Below are 20350 nucleotides of genomic sequence, written 5' to 3'. Positions count from 1 at the left end.
GTTAAAAGCCTAAAATAATTGAAACAATGTGTTTTTATGAAAATTCAAGTCCACATCAAAATATGGATAGTGACCTGCTGCACATTTTCCCATGCACAGCAGCACTTAAAGGGTAATACACAGTGAATAATATGCCCCCTGTTGTAAAGAATGAGGGTATTAAAAGTCACAAAAGAGTTTCATGTCCACATAAAAGCTTTTATAAAGGTCACGGAACTCAGAGATGTCTTTTAATATCCTAATATTTTACAACAGGGGGTGCATTATTTAATACACCGGTTTCAGTAATTTAAGGGGCACAAATGACATCACTAAGCAACCATTATAACTGATGACATCACTAAGCTCTATTTATTAAGATAAGATTTACAGGATATTGGCTCTTGTGTGTTATCAATACAGGTATGAGAGCCATTATCCAGAATTACAGGAAGGCCATTGACCTCTTCCATTGACTCCATTTCATTTCATTTCATTTCATATAATTACAGAAAGACCCCTCATATGGAAACTCCCAGGTCCCAAGCATTCTGGATAAAAGGTTTTATATATATATATATATATATATATATATATATATATATATATATATATATATATATATATATATATATATATATATATATATAGATAACAAGGGAAAGTTGTGCTCACCACTAATTTTTTACATTAGGCAGGGTTTCAATGAGGCTGTGACCACAAAATACATATAGTCAAATACAAGATTCCTCTGCACTCAACCCATTATCAATATATTTAAGAGAGAGACTGTTTGTGCATACTGCTACTGAAAAATGCCTTACCCTTTAAACAAAACAGGTTTCAGAAAGCAGCTAATAAGTTGCAGGTAAAACTAAGTCCCTTTGTAAAATGTATAATGAAGCAATAGAATTCTTAATGAATCAGATGAAAATTGAGCGTAGGACTGGCCAGATATGGGATGACTTTGACGTAGTTGGCCAGCTTAAATATATTGCAATATATGGATAAACAATCCCTGTTTTTTATTATATTATTCCAAATATGTTCAGACTTTCCATGTTCAGTCAAAAATAGTACACAAAAGGAGTTGCCTGCAACCACAAGTGCAGCACAAAATACAATTTAGGTAGCAATTTGCTATGATATTTACTTTTAATATTTATTATGATATTTTCACTTTCCCCCCCATAACTCCAGTGTAATAGCAGCTGAGAGGGGGAGTTGTGCTGAACCCCATTGCAGAGATATCAAGAAGCACGTGTACAGCTCAATTCAGATTAATTTGTGCTGTAAAATTTCCAGTGCTTGGTGTCAAAATGATGCCTCAGCATAAGCAAAGTTGCAAGTCTACTGTGCCCATTGATGCAGTTTGCAGAGGGAACCTTGGAATTACTGTCAAATTGGTTGATGTGGCGCCAGGGTTTTTCCTGTGCACACTTTTGCACAAATCATAACAGGAGCCCGGGAGAGACACACCAATGCTCAGCACAACTATAGGGAAGTGCAAGGAGGTGCTTGTGGGTTTACCTTGAGTGAATGAATGGTGTCTAATTATTCAACAACTGCATCTTATTTTGCATAAGCGTCACTACAGCTTCAGTTGCAAATGAGCACTAAAGTACTCAGCACTGTGCATCTAATCATACATTTGACAAATTCTCACATTCCCCTCCAGGGCCTAGTAAAACAATACCATGTTGGCCCCCCTGTGACATACTGAATGAGTCTATATTGATGTCATGAGCCCTAATATAACCAGGCTACCTGCCTACCTACATACAGTATGTACCTTATGCTGGCCAGCATGGTAATTTATAAGCAAGTTCTACTAGAACATCTTCGCTGCACTAATTCATATTAAAGTATTAATGGTTATGTATTTTGTTCTGTTATTTAATACTGATAAATTGTAGAATCAAATATGTATTTTATAAATGTTTGCCTTTACTTTGATATATTGGTCCACTCTACATATATTTCTTTATAGTCGCACTTATTTTGCTTGTGGATGAGTCTGTCTGTTGGATGCCTCCTTAACACTGTGTGATTTTTATTTATGATGTCCCATTGCATACCTGACTAAGGGGACCCAATCCTAATGTGAAAAGCTTGGCATATACTCAATATAACTATAAATGCTGTAGAATTCTTTGGGGCTCACTGAACTTTATGTATCTGAAAGTTTAGGATCTTGTTTGCATAGCATGCTGGCACTACTACAACAAAGAAACTGCAAGATTTGGCATCTACAAATAAACAAACGGCCTATATAGAAGGCATGGAAGATGAGCTCCTAGACAGAGCAAATTTTTGGTTTATAACCCTAGTTTCCATAAAGTTCAGCACAGTTCTCTGGGTATATGTGAATGGGGAATACTCCTTGATAATCATGCGATTTGAATTGGGTTTCTGCCTTTCAAAAGAGAGCTTGTGTAGTATATGACACAGACAGGAAAGCCAGGACTGTATTTCTGATTTGATAGCAGGTTCTTTACAAAACCGCTGAGTTGGTAATAACATTATGTAGCACAGCAGGATATGAATAAGGTTAAACTACAAGCAAAAGTACAACACATGGAAAAAAAACAAACATCGGGAGGACATTTATTATTCTGTCACTGGTATTTAAAGAGTGAATCTAATCCTTGTGGCTGCAAGTTGCTCATTTATCTCTGTCATATTGTAAGTCATGTGGCCTAGTTCTAACTTCTGACACACTTTCCGCTAAGGGTGGTGGCACACGGGGAGGTTAGTCGTCCGGCGACAAATCTGCTCTACCATCTCCCCAAATGCCTTTGCGCTGGATGGCATATGCACAAGACTGGATTTGCCCTGAGGGCATCTGTCCGGCATCCTCCGTCAGCTCCTCCCCCTTAATGGATACCACGCATGCGCATCCTTTCTTCTTTTCAGAACACTAGTGCCTAGTGGCCAGTTCTCCAGAATTAAACTACGCCATCCTAGGCCCAGGCCTTTGCGGACTGGCCGCAAATCCAGGCCTGCATACGCATTGCTTTGGTTTTCGAAGTCGGCCGAAGTTTCACAAACTTGTGGGCGGGAAAGCGTTTGTGGAGTTAAGTCACCCTCAGTAGAGAAGATTTATCGCTGGGTGACTAATCTCCCTGTGTGCCACCACCCTAACATATAAATTGAGTTATGCACTCCTCAGGGCTGTATTTACCATATAGGCACTCGAGGGCCGATACCTAGGGTGACAGATTTAGAGGGTGGCCATTGGGTGCCTAAAAGGTAAATAAAATGTGTGAAAACAAACCTCCCCAGGATACCACTGGATACTTGCAGCTAAATTCTGCAGAAGAGTTGAGGGGTTGGGGGGTATCTTGTGTTCTACTAAAAGTCAATGAGAACAGGGCCACCATAAGCAATCATGGTGCCCAATACTACTAAGTTAGTAGTGCCCTTCCCATGAGGAGGGTTGTGGAACCTGCTAACAAGTAAAATGGGATGCCAATAAAAAAGTATGCCCAACACTAGGTCATGCCCCTGATCTGCCTGAATGTTTCCCATTATGCCAAAAACCCACCCATGACCCACATAAACCCTGCCCACAAGATTCTTTCCATTTGTGACACCCAAATCCCACTCTTGTGTCTTTTGCCTCTATCAAAGGGCTCTAAATGGAATACAGCACAGTATAAGAAGAAATATATATATATATATATATATATATATATATATATATATATATATATATATATACACACTATCTGAATTTCCAGAAATAAATATCCTTTATTTTTACACAGACATACCTAAGATTAAAAGAACCATTTCCACACCCTCCCCTTTGGCTCACGATATCATGTCACCCCTCCCTCACGTCTTTCCTTTGTAAAGTTATGTATGCTGGGACTTAAAGTCCCTCCGCTTTCCAGGTTTGTGCACAGATTCTCTGGAAAGTAGAGGGACTTCAATGCCCAGAATCCACAATGGAACAAGTTGAGGGAGGGTTTGCATTATACTATAAGTGTAAAATGAGGGGAAATGGTTCCTACAATGAATCTTGGTTTCCTTTCAGTCTGAGGAAACAAGTATACTACTAATATAAATGGAAAGAGTAGCTTTAAAACATATATGTATATTTGTATTTATATAGTGCTACATATCTACACAACACTGTAAAGTAGACAATACATTTAAAGAACAAACAGGGGCTCAATACCATAATAAATTCAAATAAATACAAAGTATAGTTACATTAAAGATTAAGAGCTAAGTGCCAAAAGAGACAAGAGGTTGGAGACTGCTGCCTTTTAGGCAGGTCCAGACTGATTCAAAATAGGCCCTACCATTTCAAATACACAAAGGGCCAAACTGCCTCCTATCGGGCCAATAAATATTGACTGTTTATATGACATAACTAATGAAATAAAACATTTGTTGGGTACCAGTGGGCTACACCTGATGTAATACGTATACAAGATGCATATGTATGATATGGCATTTTTTACAAATAGTATTTCACATGTGACATCTGGGGAGTCATTCCCATGCGGACAAGCTAAATTGGATCCCATTTGTCACAACTAGTATTTCACAAGTGGCCATCTGGGAAATCACCCACATGTACTTTGTAACTCATATGCAACTGGCCGGCCACTTATGTGCATCTTGTATACTTTGATATGGCACCGGGTTTCTATCGGTGCCAATAGAGGTATTAATGTATTTGATTTTTATTGATTTGAATTTATGTATATAAGCAGTGCATATGTTCTTACTACTCCTCCAATTAATTGAATTTATATGTATTTCACTTCTTAACCATATATTTTTATGCACTTGCTATACATATGGTAATTACTGTGAGGAATCGACTGTGTAACAAAAAAATCCCTAATTGAATGAGTTCATATGAAAAAGGAAGGCAAAACCTAGGTCTGGCACAATAAATACACCACTTGAGCCTACCGCCATGTCCTAAAGCTGGATTTAACCATTTTGGTTCATTTACTTTAACATGGTTTTGAAAAAATACTAAAACATAGCAGGGCACAATGCTCACTTTACTCCAAGCTTAGTTCTTATTATACAACGTGCAATTAACAGCTTATTATACTAAATACTGATACTAGAATGATACCAGAATGTGTGTTATCTCGATGATTCTAGGTGAAAGGTTACACCAGTCAATGTACCCTAAACCTTTTGCCTGCTTTCTATTCTAAGGTTCAGGCATTCTTTCAAGATTTACTCTCATAGGGGGCTATAAACTCCATCATGGAGTAACCTGGTTTCCAAATTAGTAATTTCGGAGTGCAGCTTTAGCAGAGCCCGACTCGTGCCTGATTTTAAAAAAAATGTACATTAAAATTCTTAACAAGTAACAACATGAAAATTCATTGTGTGCTTTAAATCCCGCATTCCAAGGGGCTTTTTGAGGACTAAGCTATAAACGGATTATACAATGCAGAACTGAACAGATTTCCAAATGAATGCTACTATCCTAATTCTCTGCAGTTCCAAAATGAAAATGAACTGGCATACTGACAGTATAGCGCTATACTCAATCCATTTTTTTTCTTTTACTATCATCGTTTACTATCATAGAAACAAAAATACTCTACGATAACACCCAGGTTTAAATTTACTGCAAAAAAATACAGAAAAAGTGAAATAATGCAAGAACTGTTTTAAGAGGTACTCATCTCAATACAATGACCCAAAGCTCTCAGTCAACCCCAAAAAACAAAGAACACTGGCTTTATATTTCACATGGTATTAAATAATGTCTATCTAATTCCAGAGTAATAGATGATGTGTTTTTTATATGGATTTAGTTTTTTTGGTTTGTAGCAAGCTGTATCCTAGTGGGCTGAAAAGCTCCAGACCAGGGGCGTGGCTACAAAGGAAGCAGACCCTGCAGCTGCAGAGGGGCCCAGCAGATTAGAGGGCCCAGTGTGGCACTAATTAATAAGTCTTTTAATATATTTTGGTAGAATAGAACAACTTACTAATATGTTGTGGCCGTAAATTGAATTTGAAATGGGGTGCAGTAACATCTGGCCACTGCAACTGCCACTGACTGAAGGATCCCACCACAGGGCTAAATAGCAGTTCAAATTCCAAATACCTAATATATTAGGAAGTCCATCACAGTAATTAAGTTTTGATTGTTTCTAATTTACCTTAATTAAATAAATTATATATATATTGATGTACCAAATTCCTAATTTTTGGATTTAGTTTAATACCAAATGTTTGGCTGAATTCTGATTCTAATCAGAATTCTAAATCCTTATATGCCAATTTACATTTAAAAAAAAAAAGTAAGAACCCTATGAGAAAAAACTGTCCACTTAGCTCTCCGGTACCTTAAACAGATAGAACCTTTAGAAAAAACCACACAGAAGAGGGAATGACCCAATAAAAACCTGCGGGGATTCTGCTACAAGTGCTTGTAATGCACACAAAGAAACATACATAATGAATTACTATCTATTGTAAACTAAAAATTTGCAATTTATTAGAATGCCTGCATTTAATGAATCTGAACTTTTTCCTTTCAACTCGTGGGAAGTTCTATGATACAGAAATAACTGTTAGGTGACTTGCCCTTTTCGGTATGGATTTATAATACTAAAATGGCTTATGACTTTTAAAGCTTTGGTATAAATTGGATTATAGTGTAGTTTAGCAGCACACTGATGTAAAGGCTGTTCCCAATTACTGCCTATACAGATGATTCATTCTTGAAGTACATAATAAACCTTTTTTTTTCTGTCATCCCCAATGACTGGTTTCATTTACATTTGATACTTTCATAGTAGTTCATTGCCTTTATTATTATCTTGCTTCAAAATTCTTCAATAAGCTGTTGCTGAAATAGTTTCTGAAATTTTTACACTGCGCACGGAACAGAATGTTATTAAGAACCTAAGGGTGAAGAAACAACCTCCCTGTGGCAATTAAATGGAAACTATAATCTATTGCTGTTGGTGTCCTGAGCTACTGCATACTATATCTCCCGGCATTACACAGTGGATGAAACGTGCTACAAAATCATGGAGCACTGTGCGTGCAAAGCTTTATGCTGGCCTTTAATGGGACAATGTAAAGTGAATCCTTTTCGGTGAAAGGGTAGGAGTACTTGGCACATAACAATCTAGTTCATGATTTTATTCAAGCAGATACATTCTTATTAAGGTTAAGGTAGAGGTGGAGTAGATCCACAATAGTGACCAAAAAGCCACCAAAGAGTAAAAATACTCTATATACATTTATAGGCTTAGTATAGATATATAGAGGCATTTCATGGGTTAAAGACTAAGAATATTGTATTCTGACATACCTCCCAACATTTTGAAAACAGAAAAAGGGACAAAAGGTTTCGCCCTGCGCAGTGTGGCGAACATTTTTTGACCATGTCCATTTTATGGCCACATCCCCTAATTACCATGTCCGTTTTACAAAATTTTTCAGGTTATGAAAAGTTTGAACACATTTCTGGGGGGTTTAAGGTCAGGTTTTATGTGTTATTACAGTTTTGCTAATGAAGGTAAATTGGCCTTTAAAGGAGAAGAAAAAGTTAAAATTAAGTAAGCCTTATCAGAAAGGTCCACCTAAATATACCTGTAAACCCTCAAAGTAGTGCTGCTCTGAGTCCTTTTTAAATAGTTTTTTAAATTTCCTGTACACCAATCCCCATTGCTCTGGTCCCAATGATGAAAATTTGATTAAATAAAAGGGAGGGGACAGGTCGATGAATGACAGCGGGCCTAGGGGCGCCTACTATGTAGATCTGGCCCTGACTGCATTTCTTTCCTGCTATTGTGTACACATGGGGGCAGATTTACTAAGGGTCGAATATCGAGGGTTGATTAATAATTTACATTTAGAAACGTATCTTTTTCTGGCTGTTCAGTGCAGGAGATCAAAGAGAAAGTTGGGACAAGCAAAAGGGAAAGTTATTCTAACCTCTAAACATTTTTTTAAAAAAAATAAGAAAGGGTAGTATTGTACATAATATTTTTTTTTATAGTTACAAAGTTACATAGTTAAATTGGGTTGAAAAAAGACAAAGTCCATCAAGTTCAACCCCTCCAAATGAAAACCCAGCATCCATACATACACCCCTCCCTACTTTTAATTAAATTCTATATACCCATACCTATACTAACTATAGAGCTTAGTATCACAATAGCCTTTGATATTATGTCTGTCCAAAAAATCATTTAAGCCATTCTTATAGTCATTAACAGAATCAGCATCACAACATCACCCGGCAGTGCATTCCACAACCTCACTGTCCTGACTGTGAGGAACCCCCTACGTTGCTTCAAATGAAAGTTCTTTTCTTCTAGTCTAAAGGGGTGGCCTCTGGTACGGTGATCCACTTTATGGGTAAAAAGGTCCCCTGCTATTTGTCTATAATGTCCTCTAATGTACTTGTAAAGTATAATCATGCCCCTCTCAAGCGTCTTTTTTTCCAGAGAAAACAACCCGAACCTTGACAGTCTACCCTCATAATTTAAGTCTTCCGTCCCTCTAACCAATTTAGTTGCACGTCTCTGCACTCTCTCCAGCTCATTTATATCCCTCTTAAGGACTGGAGTCCAAAACTGCACTGCATACTCCAGATGTCTATAGGTCTTACCAGGGACCTATAAAGAGTCATAATTATGTTTTCATCCCTTGAGTTAATGCCATTTTTTATGCAAGACAGAACTTTATTTGCTTTAGTAGCCACAGAATGACACTGCCCAGAATTAAACAACGTGTTATCTACAAAGACCCCTAGATCCTTCTCATTTAAGGAAACTCCCAACACACTGCCATTTAGTGTATAACTTGCATTTATATTATTTTTGCCAAAGTGCATAACCTTGCATTTATCAACATTGAACCTCATTTTCCAGTTTGCTGCCCAGTTTTCCAATTTAGACAAATCACTCTGCAAAGTGGCAGCATCCTGCATGGAACCTATAGTTCTCCACAATTTAGTATCATCTGCAAAAATAGAAACAGTACTTTCAATGCCCACCTCCAGGTCATTAATGAACAAATTGAAAAGCAAAGGACCTAGTACAGAGCCCTGCGGTACTCCACTAACAACACTGGTCCAATTAGAAAATGTTCCATTTACCACCACTCTTTGCAGTCTATCTTTTAGCCAGTTCTCTATCCAGGTACAAATACTAAGTTCCAGGCCAACATTCCTTAATTTAACCAGTAACCTTTTGTGTGGCACTGTATCAAATGCTTTAGCAAAGTCTAAGTAAATCACATCCACTGCCATCCCAGAATCAAGGTCTCTACTTACCTTGTCATATCACACCCTGATCATTTAAAAATGTTTAGTGGTGAACACAACTTTCCCTTTCAGTATTTTATCATTCCCAACTCCTGTTAGGTGATTCTCTTGTGTCCAATAGGAGTTTTAACTGTGAAAACCCTAGTCCAGGCATGTCCAAAGTCCAGCCCGTGGGCCAATTGCGGCCCGTTTTCAAATTTACACCAGTTCGCAGCATCAATCATGAAATTAATAATAATGTGGGCCGCCAGCACAGTGCAATCAGGAATTGCCTTGCCATAGCAGTAATATTTGGGCACATTAGTGAAATGATCTGCCACTTGGTCTATACTGCTGCCTGTGTGCTGAAGGTGTTAGTAATAGACATGTACTGGCACGTAGTTATGCGCTGCTCTCACATACTTCTTTAGGGCTGAAGGTGCAAAAGACATACTGACGTGCCAGTACAGTAAACTAAAGAAGTATGTCAGCACACAGGCAGCAGTATAGACCAAGTCACAGATCATTCACTAATGACAAATACTTCTGCTACGATTCCTTGTTCAAACGAGGCGCGGAGAACAAGTCCAAGCAGACTCCACTTCTGCACTTCCTAAACGCCGTGTACGCGCCCATCTCTAGGAGTGAATGATCCTGATCGCAAGCTAGCAACCTCAGAATGGATGTCAGGCTGAATGGTCAACCCCCACACATTTTCACCTGACCCCCTGCCCTAGTCTCTATAAATATGCATAATGAAATACTATCATTCTAAATCAATCAGATAAATGTGACTGTAGGACTGACATAGTTGGCCACCTTGAATACATTGAAACATATGGACAAACCATCCCGGTTTTGTTTAAAAGTTGCATACTTAGCAGCTGTCTTCATGCAAGCTGATAAAGATTAAAGCCCCCAGAATGTGTTCTAACATAATAGATGTAAGGGACCACTTGCCCTAGTGCAAAAAGTCCTCCAGTCTGTTTTTAACCTAATGGCCTGACCTCAACAGAACCTTAATTCCTTTGCAATAGTTCATTGTGTATAGCAACCAATTAGAAGCTTGCATTTACTGGTAACCTTTCTAAATGCAAATGCCTTATTGGTTGTTGGGGTTACCACAGCTGTAACTTTTATTATACCGTATTGGAAGCAGTGTGTGAATAGTTTTGGCCAAATCGAATCTAGTTACAAAAGACTTAAAAGGCATCTATCATATATTATGTTTCCTTCACAAGAGGTTCAAGCTACCAGAGACCACATTCAAGATGAGGGAATCAATTGTATTTATATTTCCAGAAACAGGTTCACTCTATGCCCTGTGCACTCTGCGTCAGGAGTCCAAAGACTATTTTCTCTCTAGCCCAGTAAGTGAATAAGGGGATAGTAAAGTAGATAGGGTCTCAGTTTGAAAATTAAATTAAAACAAATACAATTAAAGCCATGGTTTAGATCTAGCACCAGCCTCAATACAGAATGCTTTCACTACTCAAGTCTCCTTGGCTTATTGTAATCCAATGGAAACACCAAACAATCAGCCAGGCAACCAGATTCAGATTTATGTGATGCTGGAGGAAGAATACTCTTTCAGGACGTGATGTCCATGTCCTAGTCCACATCCGCCAATTATTTCTCACACATCTTTATTCGAGTGTGAACATAGGGGGCAGGTACCTGAACTCTACCAGCAAAAGGAGCAAAGACTTGTTAATGAGAGCAATTTATGGCCAGAACTCACAGTGAGAACCCATTCAGCATTTAGTCATTTTAATTCATTTACAGGTAATTAAACTGACCTAGAAGAGCAAACGTTGTCTCTTTTATACAGAAGTACATTTCCTATTCTTTTCAATACTTCCTTTTGACTCTACAAGAGTTATTAACCCCCTTGGGTACTAGAGAGATTTCCAGGGCTGGGTAAATGTTGGATACAAGTTTAAACTTGTATCAATGAAATCATTTTTGAAGTTTTGAGGGCAACAAAATCTACAATGTACTTGTTCCTTTTGACTGCAAATGAAGGAAAACCTTTTCCAGAGAAATAAATTTAACCTGCAGAAACAACTCAGGGACAGATTTATTTTCACTGACTTATAAGAAGCATAACACACAGAGGATTTGTCTGATAAAGCTGTATACATATTAGCAGTGGAAATAAATGCAAGAAATTATAGCACATTAGCACTGAATTTTGGTGTGATGTAGACGGGGATATCGAGATAGTTCTCAACTGGCCTTCATTTTTAAAGTTTTGCATTGCAGAATTATTTAGTTTGTTTTTGTTCAGCGGCTCTACAGTTTGGATTTGCAGCAGTGGAAAATCTTATTTATCCCTAGCAATGGACTAGGCAATTGCTTAAATAAAAAAAATTAACTGGAATATGAATAAGAACAGGCCTGGATAGAAAGAGAAGCAATAAAATTAAACAATACATTTGTTACCCTAAAATAGCAGTAGTTGTTTAGTTGCTGGGGTCAGTGACCCCCGTTTGAATCATGCAAAGAGGAGAAAGAAGAAGGGGAAATAAGTACAGAACATTCGATAACGTGATAAAAGTTAATTTTAAGATGAACTACACCTTTAAATGACATTCTATAAATGTCACTCTCTGAAATGTACATCTAATATTTTATTTGTAAAAATGCATAATTAACATGGACTCGTCTTATACCAAATGAAAAAAAAGCCTGGGTGTTTAGAGACTGATAGAAAAAACTGTGGCACAGCTCAAGACTGTTCAAAAATGGGACGATTTTATTTAAGTCAATGGCATCAAAACTGACGGCTTCAGCCTGATTTTGTCAGGGTTTGAGTAGGACTGGAACAATGATCAGGTTTGATGCATCTGTCTTAAATACCCTTTTGAAATTTTAGATAAGTCATGAGTTGCGCCGGCTTTCTCTGTCTCTTTTTATACAGTCAATATATATAAATGAACCAATTCACCAGTTATATTTTCAAATCTCTATTGAAATCTTACAATATAAATCTAATAACAATCCTAAGGAATCAAAACATAAGGAATGTTCAGTTCATAAACAGCTAATTGGTAACTTACTAATCATTACAACTCCATTGAAGTGGGTACTTTTGTCTTTTGAGCTTAAACATACTTGGCTCCAGGGTTGTTTCGTGCCCAATTTTGCAGAGCTCTGGCTAGCCAGCATCACTATAAATATAGAAGGAATGACTTTGTGTTGGCTTTCCTTACCTATAATGATGGCACATGCACTGATGAGTCCAATTTCTTTTTTTAGAGTCACTTTTTCTGTGGTGGGGCTTTCTTGGTTTGTAGTGGTGGCATTGGGAATGTGCTGTGTGGGTACCGTTGGATCCTGCTCCTGACTGTTCTTGCATGAGTTCTGTAGCTGGTTTTCTCCTGCCATGTCTCTCCAGGTCCCTGAAAGATTCTGCTGCGCTCAGTTGCCAGCCTGTTGTGCTTTTCACTTCACTGTGTGATCTTCCCCAGATTCTGGGATGTGGCCCCTTGCTGTGCCCCTGGTACTTAGGATGGTTACTCTGCTCTTTTTGCTGGACCTGCAGAGAGCACAGTGACACAGCAGAGATTGGCACACACAATCCCAGTACACTTCTTACATGCTGCTTTCCCCAGCCTCAGCCAGGGGGAGGGTTCCACACAATTCTTAAAGGCACAGTGCCTTCTGCTGTACCATCCCTCCAACTGGGAAAAAATTACACACCAGTTATGCACCCAGTTTATTTTGCAATATAGAACTAGAAACAATAGTTGACTGTGAAGTAAAACATTGCATTTTGTTTTGCCCCCTTCATCTCTCCCCCTGCTGTAATTCTCTGGACTTTACATTTTTTACAATAGTTAAAATCATTACAAAACCCTATGGGGTATATTTATCAAAAAGTGAAGTTAGAGACGGCCGCAGTCCTCTAGAGTGAAATTCCACCACTCTCCATTAATTTCTATGGAATTTTGAAAGGCGTATTTATTGAAGGATGATCTTTGACTTTCAGCCATTGATAAATACTCTTTTAACAATCTCATAGAAATTAATGAATAGTGGCAGAATTTCACTCTAGAGGACTGTGGTGGTCTCTAACTTCACTTTTTGATAAATATACCCCTATGTCTTTCTAGGACTCTTTTGATCAGTCTAACACTAACAAATGGGGTGTAATGATATTGGGTATAGCTGCTAGTGGACAGGGTCGGACTGGGCTGGTGGGTCATCCAGAAAAAATCCGGTGAACCCTGGCACTTTTTGGGCTCCGCAGGCACAGACCCGCTCCCTGCACTCCTTCTCCTTACCTCCCTCCTTGACTCCATTGCACTAACATGCTGGAAAAAGGTGTGAGCTCGCATGGGAGAGTTTTGCCCCAGTCTGACGCTGCTATTGGGCCCTGGAACTAACTTGTTTTAAGGGCCTAAATAGGATGGGAAAAAATTTAATCTGAAGGGGGCCAATGCACAATCCAACTTGCATAGTATTAGGAATATGGGTGGGAACAGTAATAATAAGAAACCATTATTTCTAATATATTAAACCCATCATTAGGGTAAGGTAATGGGGTTGTCACATTTTGTAAAAAAAATAGCAGCCTTCTAATCTTTGTTTTTCATCTTTGGCAACGAGAATTTATTTGGGGCAAATATGATGGGGAGACTCCTACCTATTTTGCAGCAGAGCCATCTAGTTATGCCCATGAATGCTGGGATTGATTTTGTTTGACTGTTTCTAAGTACAATCTGAATATATTGCCTAAGGACGCATGGTCTAAAAGGCATTCTTGAACAAATTAATTGTATAGAAGATGCAATTGTTTTTTTGTCCTCCATGTAAACTTGTGTGCATCAATATACCAGAAACTGTCCTTTCCTTGCAGTTCATTTGAATCACTAAGAGCATGGCAGCAAAAGTATGTAGTCATGCAAAAATAGTGTCAGACATTGTAGTGACATGCTCACAGCAATTTATATGCACTGCAATGGAAGGGCATATTCTGGCATTTTGTCACCCACGATTGTGCGTATATATCTACTGGTTTTTCAGTACACATGGGGGGCTGAGCCTGAAGGATGGTTAGGGTAAAATTAGAGAAGAACATTCATTTTCTCCTCTAAAGCTGTGCTGTAAGCAATTTTTATGAGCAAAGGTATTTCTCTCCAAATTTTTTTACCTTACATGGGAACTTGAATTGAAAAAGTCTGTATTCTAATGAGTGCCCAAGGACAAACAGTTAAGGGCAGATTTATCAAGGGTCGAAGTGAAATCGAGGGAATTTTCGAAGTTAAAAAATTTGAAATTCAAAGTAATTTTTGGATACTTCGACCATCGAATAGGCTACTACGACTTTGACCGTTGATTCGAAGTAAAATTGTTCGACTATTCGACCATAATCGAAGTACTGTCTCTTTATAAAAAACTTCGACTTCAATACTTTGCCAACTTAAACCTGCCGAAGTGCTATGTTATCCTATGGGATAACCGTACTATCAAATCGTTTGAATCGTACGATTCGAAGTACGATCTTACTACGATCGGAATACGACCGTACGATGCAAAAAATCCTATGAATTCGACTTCGAATTTCGTAGTATTCAATTCGATGGTCGAATTTCAAGCTGCACAGATTTCAACATAGCACCACACAGCGAAGAAGCCATTAGTGGAAGTTAAAGGAAAACTATACCCCCGAAATGAATACTTAAGCAACAGATAGTTTATATCAAATTGAATGACATATTAAAGAATCTTACCAAACTGGAATATATATTTACATAAATATTGCCCTTTTACATCTCATGCCTTGAACAACCATTTTGTGACTCTATCTGTGCTGCCTCAGAGATCACCTGACCAGAAATACTACAACTCTAACTGTAACAGGAAGAAGTGAGGAAGCAAAAGGCTGAACTCTGTCTGTTAATTGGCTCATGTGACCTTACATGTGGTTTGTATGTGTACACAGTGAATCTTACGATCTCAGGGGGAGGCCCTTATTTTTTAAAATGGCAATTTTCTATTTATGATTACCCAATGGCACATACTACTAAAAAAGTATATTATTATGATAATGGTTCATTTACATCAAGCAGGGTTTTACACATGAGCTGTTTTACTCAGTATCTTTTAATAGAGGCCTACATTGTTTGGGGGATATCGTTTTCCTTTAAACTGCATTGGAGCAACCAAACATGTTAACTGCTTTTGTAAGCATTTCTGAAATGCTAATTTGAGGGAGCAGGGTTTTTAATGGCTGCTCATAAAATGCAACATTTACACCCTTTGTTAGAGTGCTTTTGCATGTGCCACTAGAGAGAGTCTGTTTCAGTTGCTCTGTTTATGTTGACAAGAATATATTTTAATTTTGCTAGAAACAGAATGAAGTCCTAGGAGCATGGCACAAAGCGCCTCCCTGCCCATACCAGAAAATGGTACCACTAGTTTATTAAAACAAAAAACATTCAGGATAAAAATTCAGATCATTCATACAATGTAAATGATCATTTAGGGTTTTATAATTCACAAGACTTTACTTTTTATTCTGCTCTCTTTATCAGCCTTATAAGATAGAATGCTGAGTCAGATAGAATTACACTTCTCAGATAAGCTCAGTTAAATCAAGGTATTTTACAACAGAGGCTAATCTTTATTAGTCATAGAAAATGCCTTGTGCAAGAACAAAGGAATAATTGTACTGAATCCAAGAGTGTCAAAATGTCTTCACAACAGGGAGGGGAGTGAAAGTGTGGAACAAGAATGAAAGGTATTCATTCATAGGCTTTTTTCTTTTTGATTCTGTCAGGGGGGGGATAAGGAACATTGGTGCTTTTTATAAACTAGAAGGAAGGAGATTCCTTAACCCCTTGCTTCCATTGGCCCAGAAACATGATGCAAAGGAATGGGTATGTGATACATTCCACAGTAGATGTCTTTTATGTTATACATCTTCATCTATTTGTACTTATACTTGTACTAAGTAACATTAATTGGGGTTGTTTATGTTACGCATCTGAGAACTAAGGGGTATATTTATCAAAAACTTAAGTTAGAGATCGCCACAGTCTTCTAGAGTGAAATTCCTCCACTTTCTATTCATTTTTTTGGGTTTTTTAAAAGAGTATTTATCAATGGGTGAAAGTGAAAGTTCATCCTTTGATAAATACGCCTTTCAAAATCCCATAGAAATGAAAGAATTTCACTCTAGAGGACTGTGGCGATCTCGAACTTAACTTTTTGATAAATATACCTCTAAGTATCTATATATTAATCATCTATCTATCTATCTATCTATCTATCTATCTATCTATCATCATCTCTCTCTCTCTCTCTCTCTCTCTCTCTCTCTCTCTCTCTCTCTCTCTCTCTCTCTCTATCTATCATCTATCATCTATCAATCCTATTATCTCTCCCTGGAGAAAGGACATTGTTTTAACTCATTTTATCTGGTATTGCAATATTCTGGTGTAGTTTGGTAGTCTGCGCTTTGAGACTTCACTATATTTTCCATGAATATTAGGAAGGTACCTATTCATACAACTCTGTATCTTTCAATAAGTAAATTCGCCAGGACTCTGATAGGTTCCAAGTATGATGTCATGGCACTGCAAAATCTGCTTCTCTGGGATCTCTAGGATCTGGTAAATTAATTGTTGTCATTGATTCAGTCCCACAGCCACAACTGTCACTACTATTGGGTACTCTTTAGTAATACATGCAACAACTGAACAACTCAAGCTATTGCTTAATGAAAGTGTAAACACAACTTGGATTAGTCTCAGAAGCTTACTTGGAGCACAAACAAATTGAAAAAGGACCATAACCTTGACTATTGGTTCGTTGTTATGACACGCTGGTGTACATGTGGTGTATATGAGGAGTTGGCTGTAGTACATTCCATTCTTCAAGGAAAGCCAACAAACTTGGACTGTAACAAAAGGACTTGTTGCTCAGCTAAAGCAAATTCGATATCATACATGTATAACATATTTGTGCACATTTCGTAATAAAGAACAAAATGGATGCATAATCGCTGCAGTGTAGTACAGGTATTGGATCCATTACCTGTACCTCCAAGTGTCTTATTTTATGAGTATAAATAACCAAATGTTTCGCCAGTCATTTCAGAATGCATCCTTTATGAAAGCTGCAATTTTGCTAGTTTATAATGCAAGACCACGGAACTCTGCTTTTTAATGCAATGTGCTCATTTCCTAAAACTCTACCCTATTAACCCAAAAACAGTGCATCAGTGTGATTGCTTACAAGCACTATCCATGGAGAGGACTGTCACATTTTATTGTGTTCCATATGCACCCAGTCTTTGACTTTGTTTTTTAGGGTTGTGTTGGGCATTCTCAAAATAGGTGCAAGGCCACTTCCTGTTTTTCATGATGCACCATGGACAATGTCTCTACCTGCTGGTCAAGTTTACAGCACGAAAGAGGCAGTCAAATGTCATTGAAAGACATCAGTTTCTAGTGTGGCTGCAGGGAACCTTGGGACAGACTCTACTGTGTCTATAACTTTCACATGCCAGGCTTGAATGTCATCATCTGTTTTTAAGACAGCATTTTCTCTTTTTGGCTAATTTTAACTGTTCATTGCATTCTGCAATACCAATTAAGATCCATAGATGTCACCATTGCCCTGCATATGTGGTTTTTTTTATAGCAGTACTTTTCCGTCTATTACTATGAAATGCTTGAGATTTTTAAATAAATTAAATAAATCAAATGTATGTTTTGGTTGCTCAAATCTGCTGGAATTCACAGTCATAAGATATACTTTCTACCCTCTACCTTGTGTCAGAGCTGTCAGTTCTTGTTATGTGGTTTCTTGTTTGCTAGATGTTGGTTCTATAAGCTGGATGCACTGATCCCTGGCAGGCAAAAGGCTATAACTTTAACTAATTACTATTCAGTACATTCAGTTTCTTGTCTTTTGCAGCTATTATGTTAACTTGATAACTCTGTATTCCTCTTGTGACTTTGATGCACTTCCTTAATGGAAGGGAAAAAATGGGCCATTAAAGGCAGATGATTTGCAGGCGATCCAATAATTGTTCCTCCAGTTCTGCCTGCTTTCCTTTCAGGCCATCCAGCTTCTATGTCAGTGTACAAGCAGCGTAACAATCTGACTGGTTGGGAGGCAAGAGAAGTGTTTGAAGTTTGCCAGGATCCCCAATGTGCATATGTCGGTTTACAGTAGTCAAAACACCCCATGTACCATTACCTGCATTGGATATTATAATAGAAAATTAACAGGTACATTCTAACTGTCTGCAGAATTTTAGTAATCACTGCATATGAAATGTTTATTATATAACCCTATGGACACTTTTCTTTTGACATGTGTACGAGGTCGGCATTTGTGGGTCATACCTAGATGTGTTTCACAGAACCAATGAGGCTGGTTCAAAATATTATTGTCTACATTACCCTAAAAGTTAATTTAAGAATTACCCCTTTACACACATTGTAAGGTTGGCTAGTAAATGGACACTGTCACAAGAAGTTTGGTTAATAGGTTTGCACAACAAAGACGTAGGTCCTGCCTGTAAACTCACACAGGCCCTGTGTCTCCTTTCTGTCACATAAACACCATTTATTCCACCTCATTAGTTATAAAAATGAATGGGGTAGGAAACACACAATTTAGCAAGCAGCCATACGAATAATTCTTAAATGCACAAGAATACACAATATAAATAAACACACAGGCACCTGGCCTATTTATGTATTTTATTATTTTTTAAACATTAATAGATATCTTAAATAATCACCTTATTAATAACTTAATATTTAGGGGCAGATTTACTAAGGTTCGAGTGAATTTGCGAAGTAAAAAAAGTTCGAATAGTAGCAATCTCTCCCCTGTTCCTCTAGCAACAAAATGCCAAGAGCAAGCACTCCAACCAGCTACCCATCTAATAAATATCCTGGTCTAACTATTCCCCTAAACTTAATATTTATTTAAATATTAGTTAGTTGAAAAATGAGGTTAAAAATTGGGCAACATTTAACTTATCATAAAAAAACTCTATCTCATCTATAATAACAGATATATCTATAATAAAATATCCAAATAAATCTTATCTATAGTAAAAGATCAATCTAAAATAATAATAAATATAAATCTCTTCATCTATAAAAACAGATGTATCTATAATAATACATTCAAATCTATCTTATCTATATATTAACATTCATCTATAATAATATATCTATATCTATCTTATCCATTTTATATTATACTTTGTTATATAGTATTTTGCATAATAATTAATAACATCTGATAAAAGGCTATTTCTAAGTAATATTTACGCCTTTACCCATGCCTTTCCTCTTCATCCCTTCTTCTGTTCTGCCCTCCCTTTTGCATCTACCTCTCCCTACATCTGTACATACTTACATTTCACAAGAGATGGTGCCAATCTGGAATGTTGGGTTGGTCAAAGATGACTTGCGCTTCTTCTCCTTTTCGTGCCCATTATAAAATGGGGATTTACCAGTGGCCGTTTTGCTGATGACGATGCCTAGTGCCCACCAGTCTACCTCTGCGTTGTACTCCTGGTGTTGAAGTATCTTCAACAGAAAGAAGTTTTAAATTAATTGCAGCAAACTGGAAGACTCTAAATAATAATGGAGAATCATATGTATGTATCTATACACAAAGATGCAAACGTGTGAACTGTTAGAAATACCAATGTACCCCATAATAACCGTGTCCTGACACGTTATCTAAAACTCTTCTATATATATTTTACCCATACCCATACCAATGCAAACCCCTCCTTTGTACCAAAAGGGTACCCCACTTTTAGTAGGCCTTAAACATACACTACGAACAATTCAACTTTGCAATAAAATCTTTCTGTCCTGCACATGGACTAACTGGGTAGGCGGCAGGTTTTCGGCCTAGAAAAACATTGACTTTAAATACAGTATTGCATAAGTCCAACTACAGATTCCCTGTTTTAAGTGCTGTACATATTATGATTTTTAAATGAAGCCAATATTCTGCTTCTGAGTGCAAGTTACAGTTCTTTTCAATCATCTGATATCCACAGTAGTAACTGAACTTTATTAAATATGAGCTTGCTCAAATGAATAGATACAGGAGGGATTCTTA

The 20350-nt window shown here is 37.5% G+C and overlaps 1 protein-coding gene across 1 annotated transcript in view; it reads right to left on the bottom strand.

Moving 5' to 3' along the window:
• Positions 1–12819, bottom strand: part of slc7a10.S (solute carrier family 7 (neutral amino acid transporter light chain, asc system), member 10 S homeolog) — a 44827-nt gene extending 32008 nt beyond the window's left edge. Inside the window, exon 1 of the mRNA XM_041561215.1 lies at positions 12451–12819. Within this exon, the coding sequence (XP_041417149.1) occupies positions 12451–12625 (175 nt within the window). The 5' untranslated portion in view covers positions 12626–12819. The remainder of the gene's footprint in view (positions 1–12450) is intronic.
• Positions 12820–20350: the final 7531 nt, after the last annotated feature.

This window comes from Xenopus laevis, chromosome 4S (assembly GCF_017654675.1).
Source record: "Xenopus laevis strain J_2021 chromosome 4S, Xenopus_laevis_v10.1, whole genome shotgun sequence".
Lineage (NCBI taxonomy): Eukaryota > Metazoa > Chordata > Amphibia > Anura > Pipidae > Xenopus > Xenopus laevis.
Note: the sequence above shows the minus strand (reverse complement) of the source record. Positions and strands in the feature narration are given on the sequence as shown.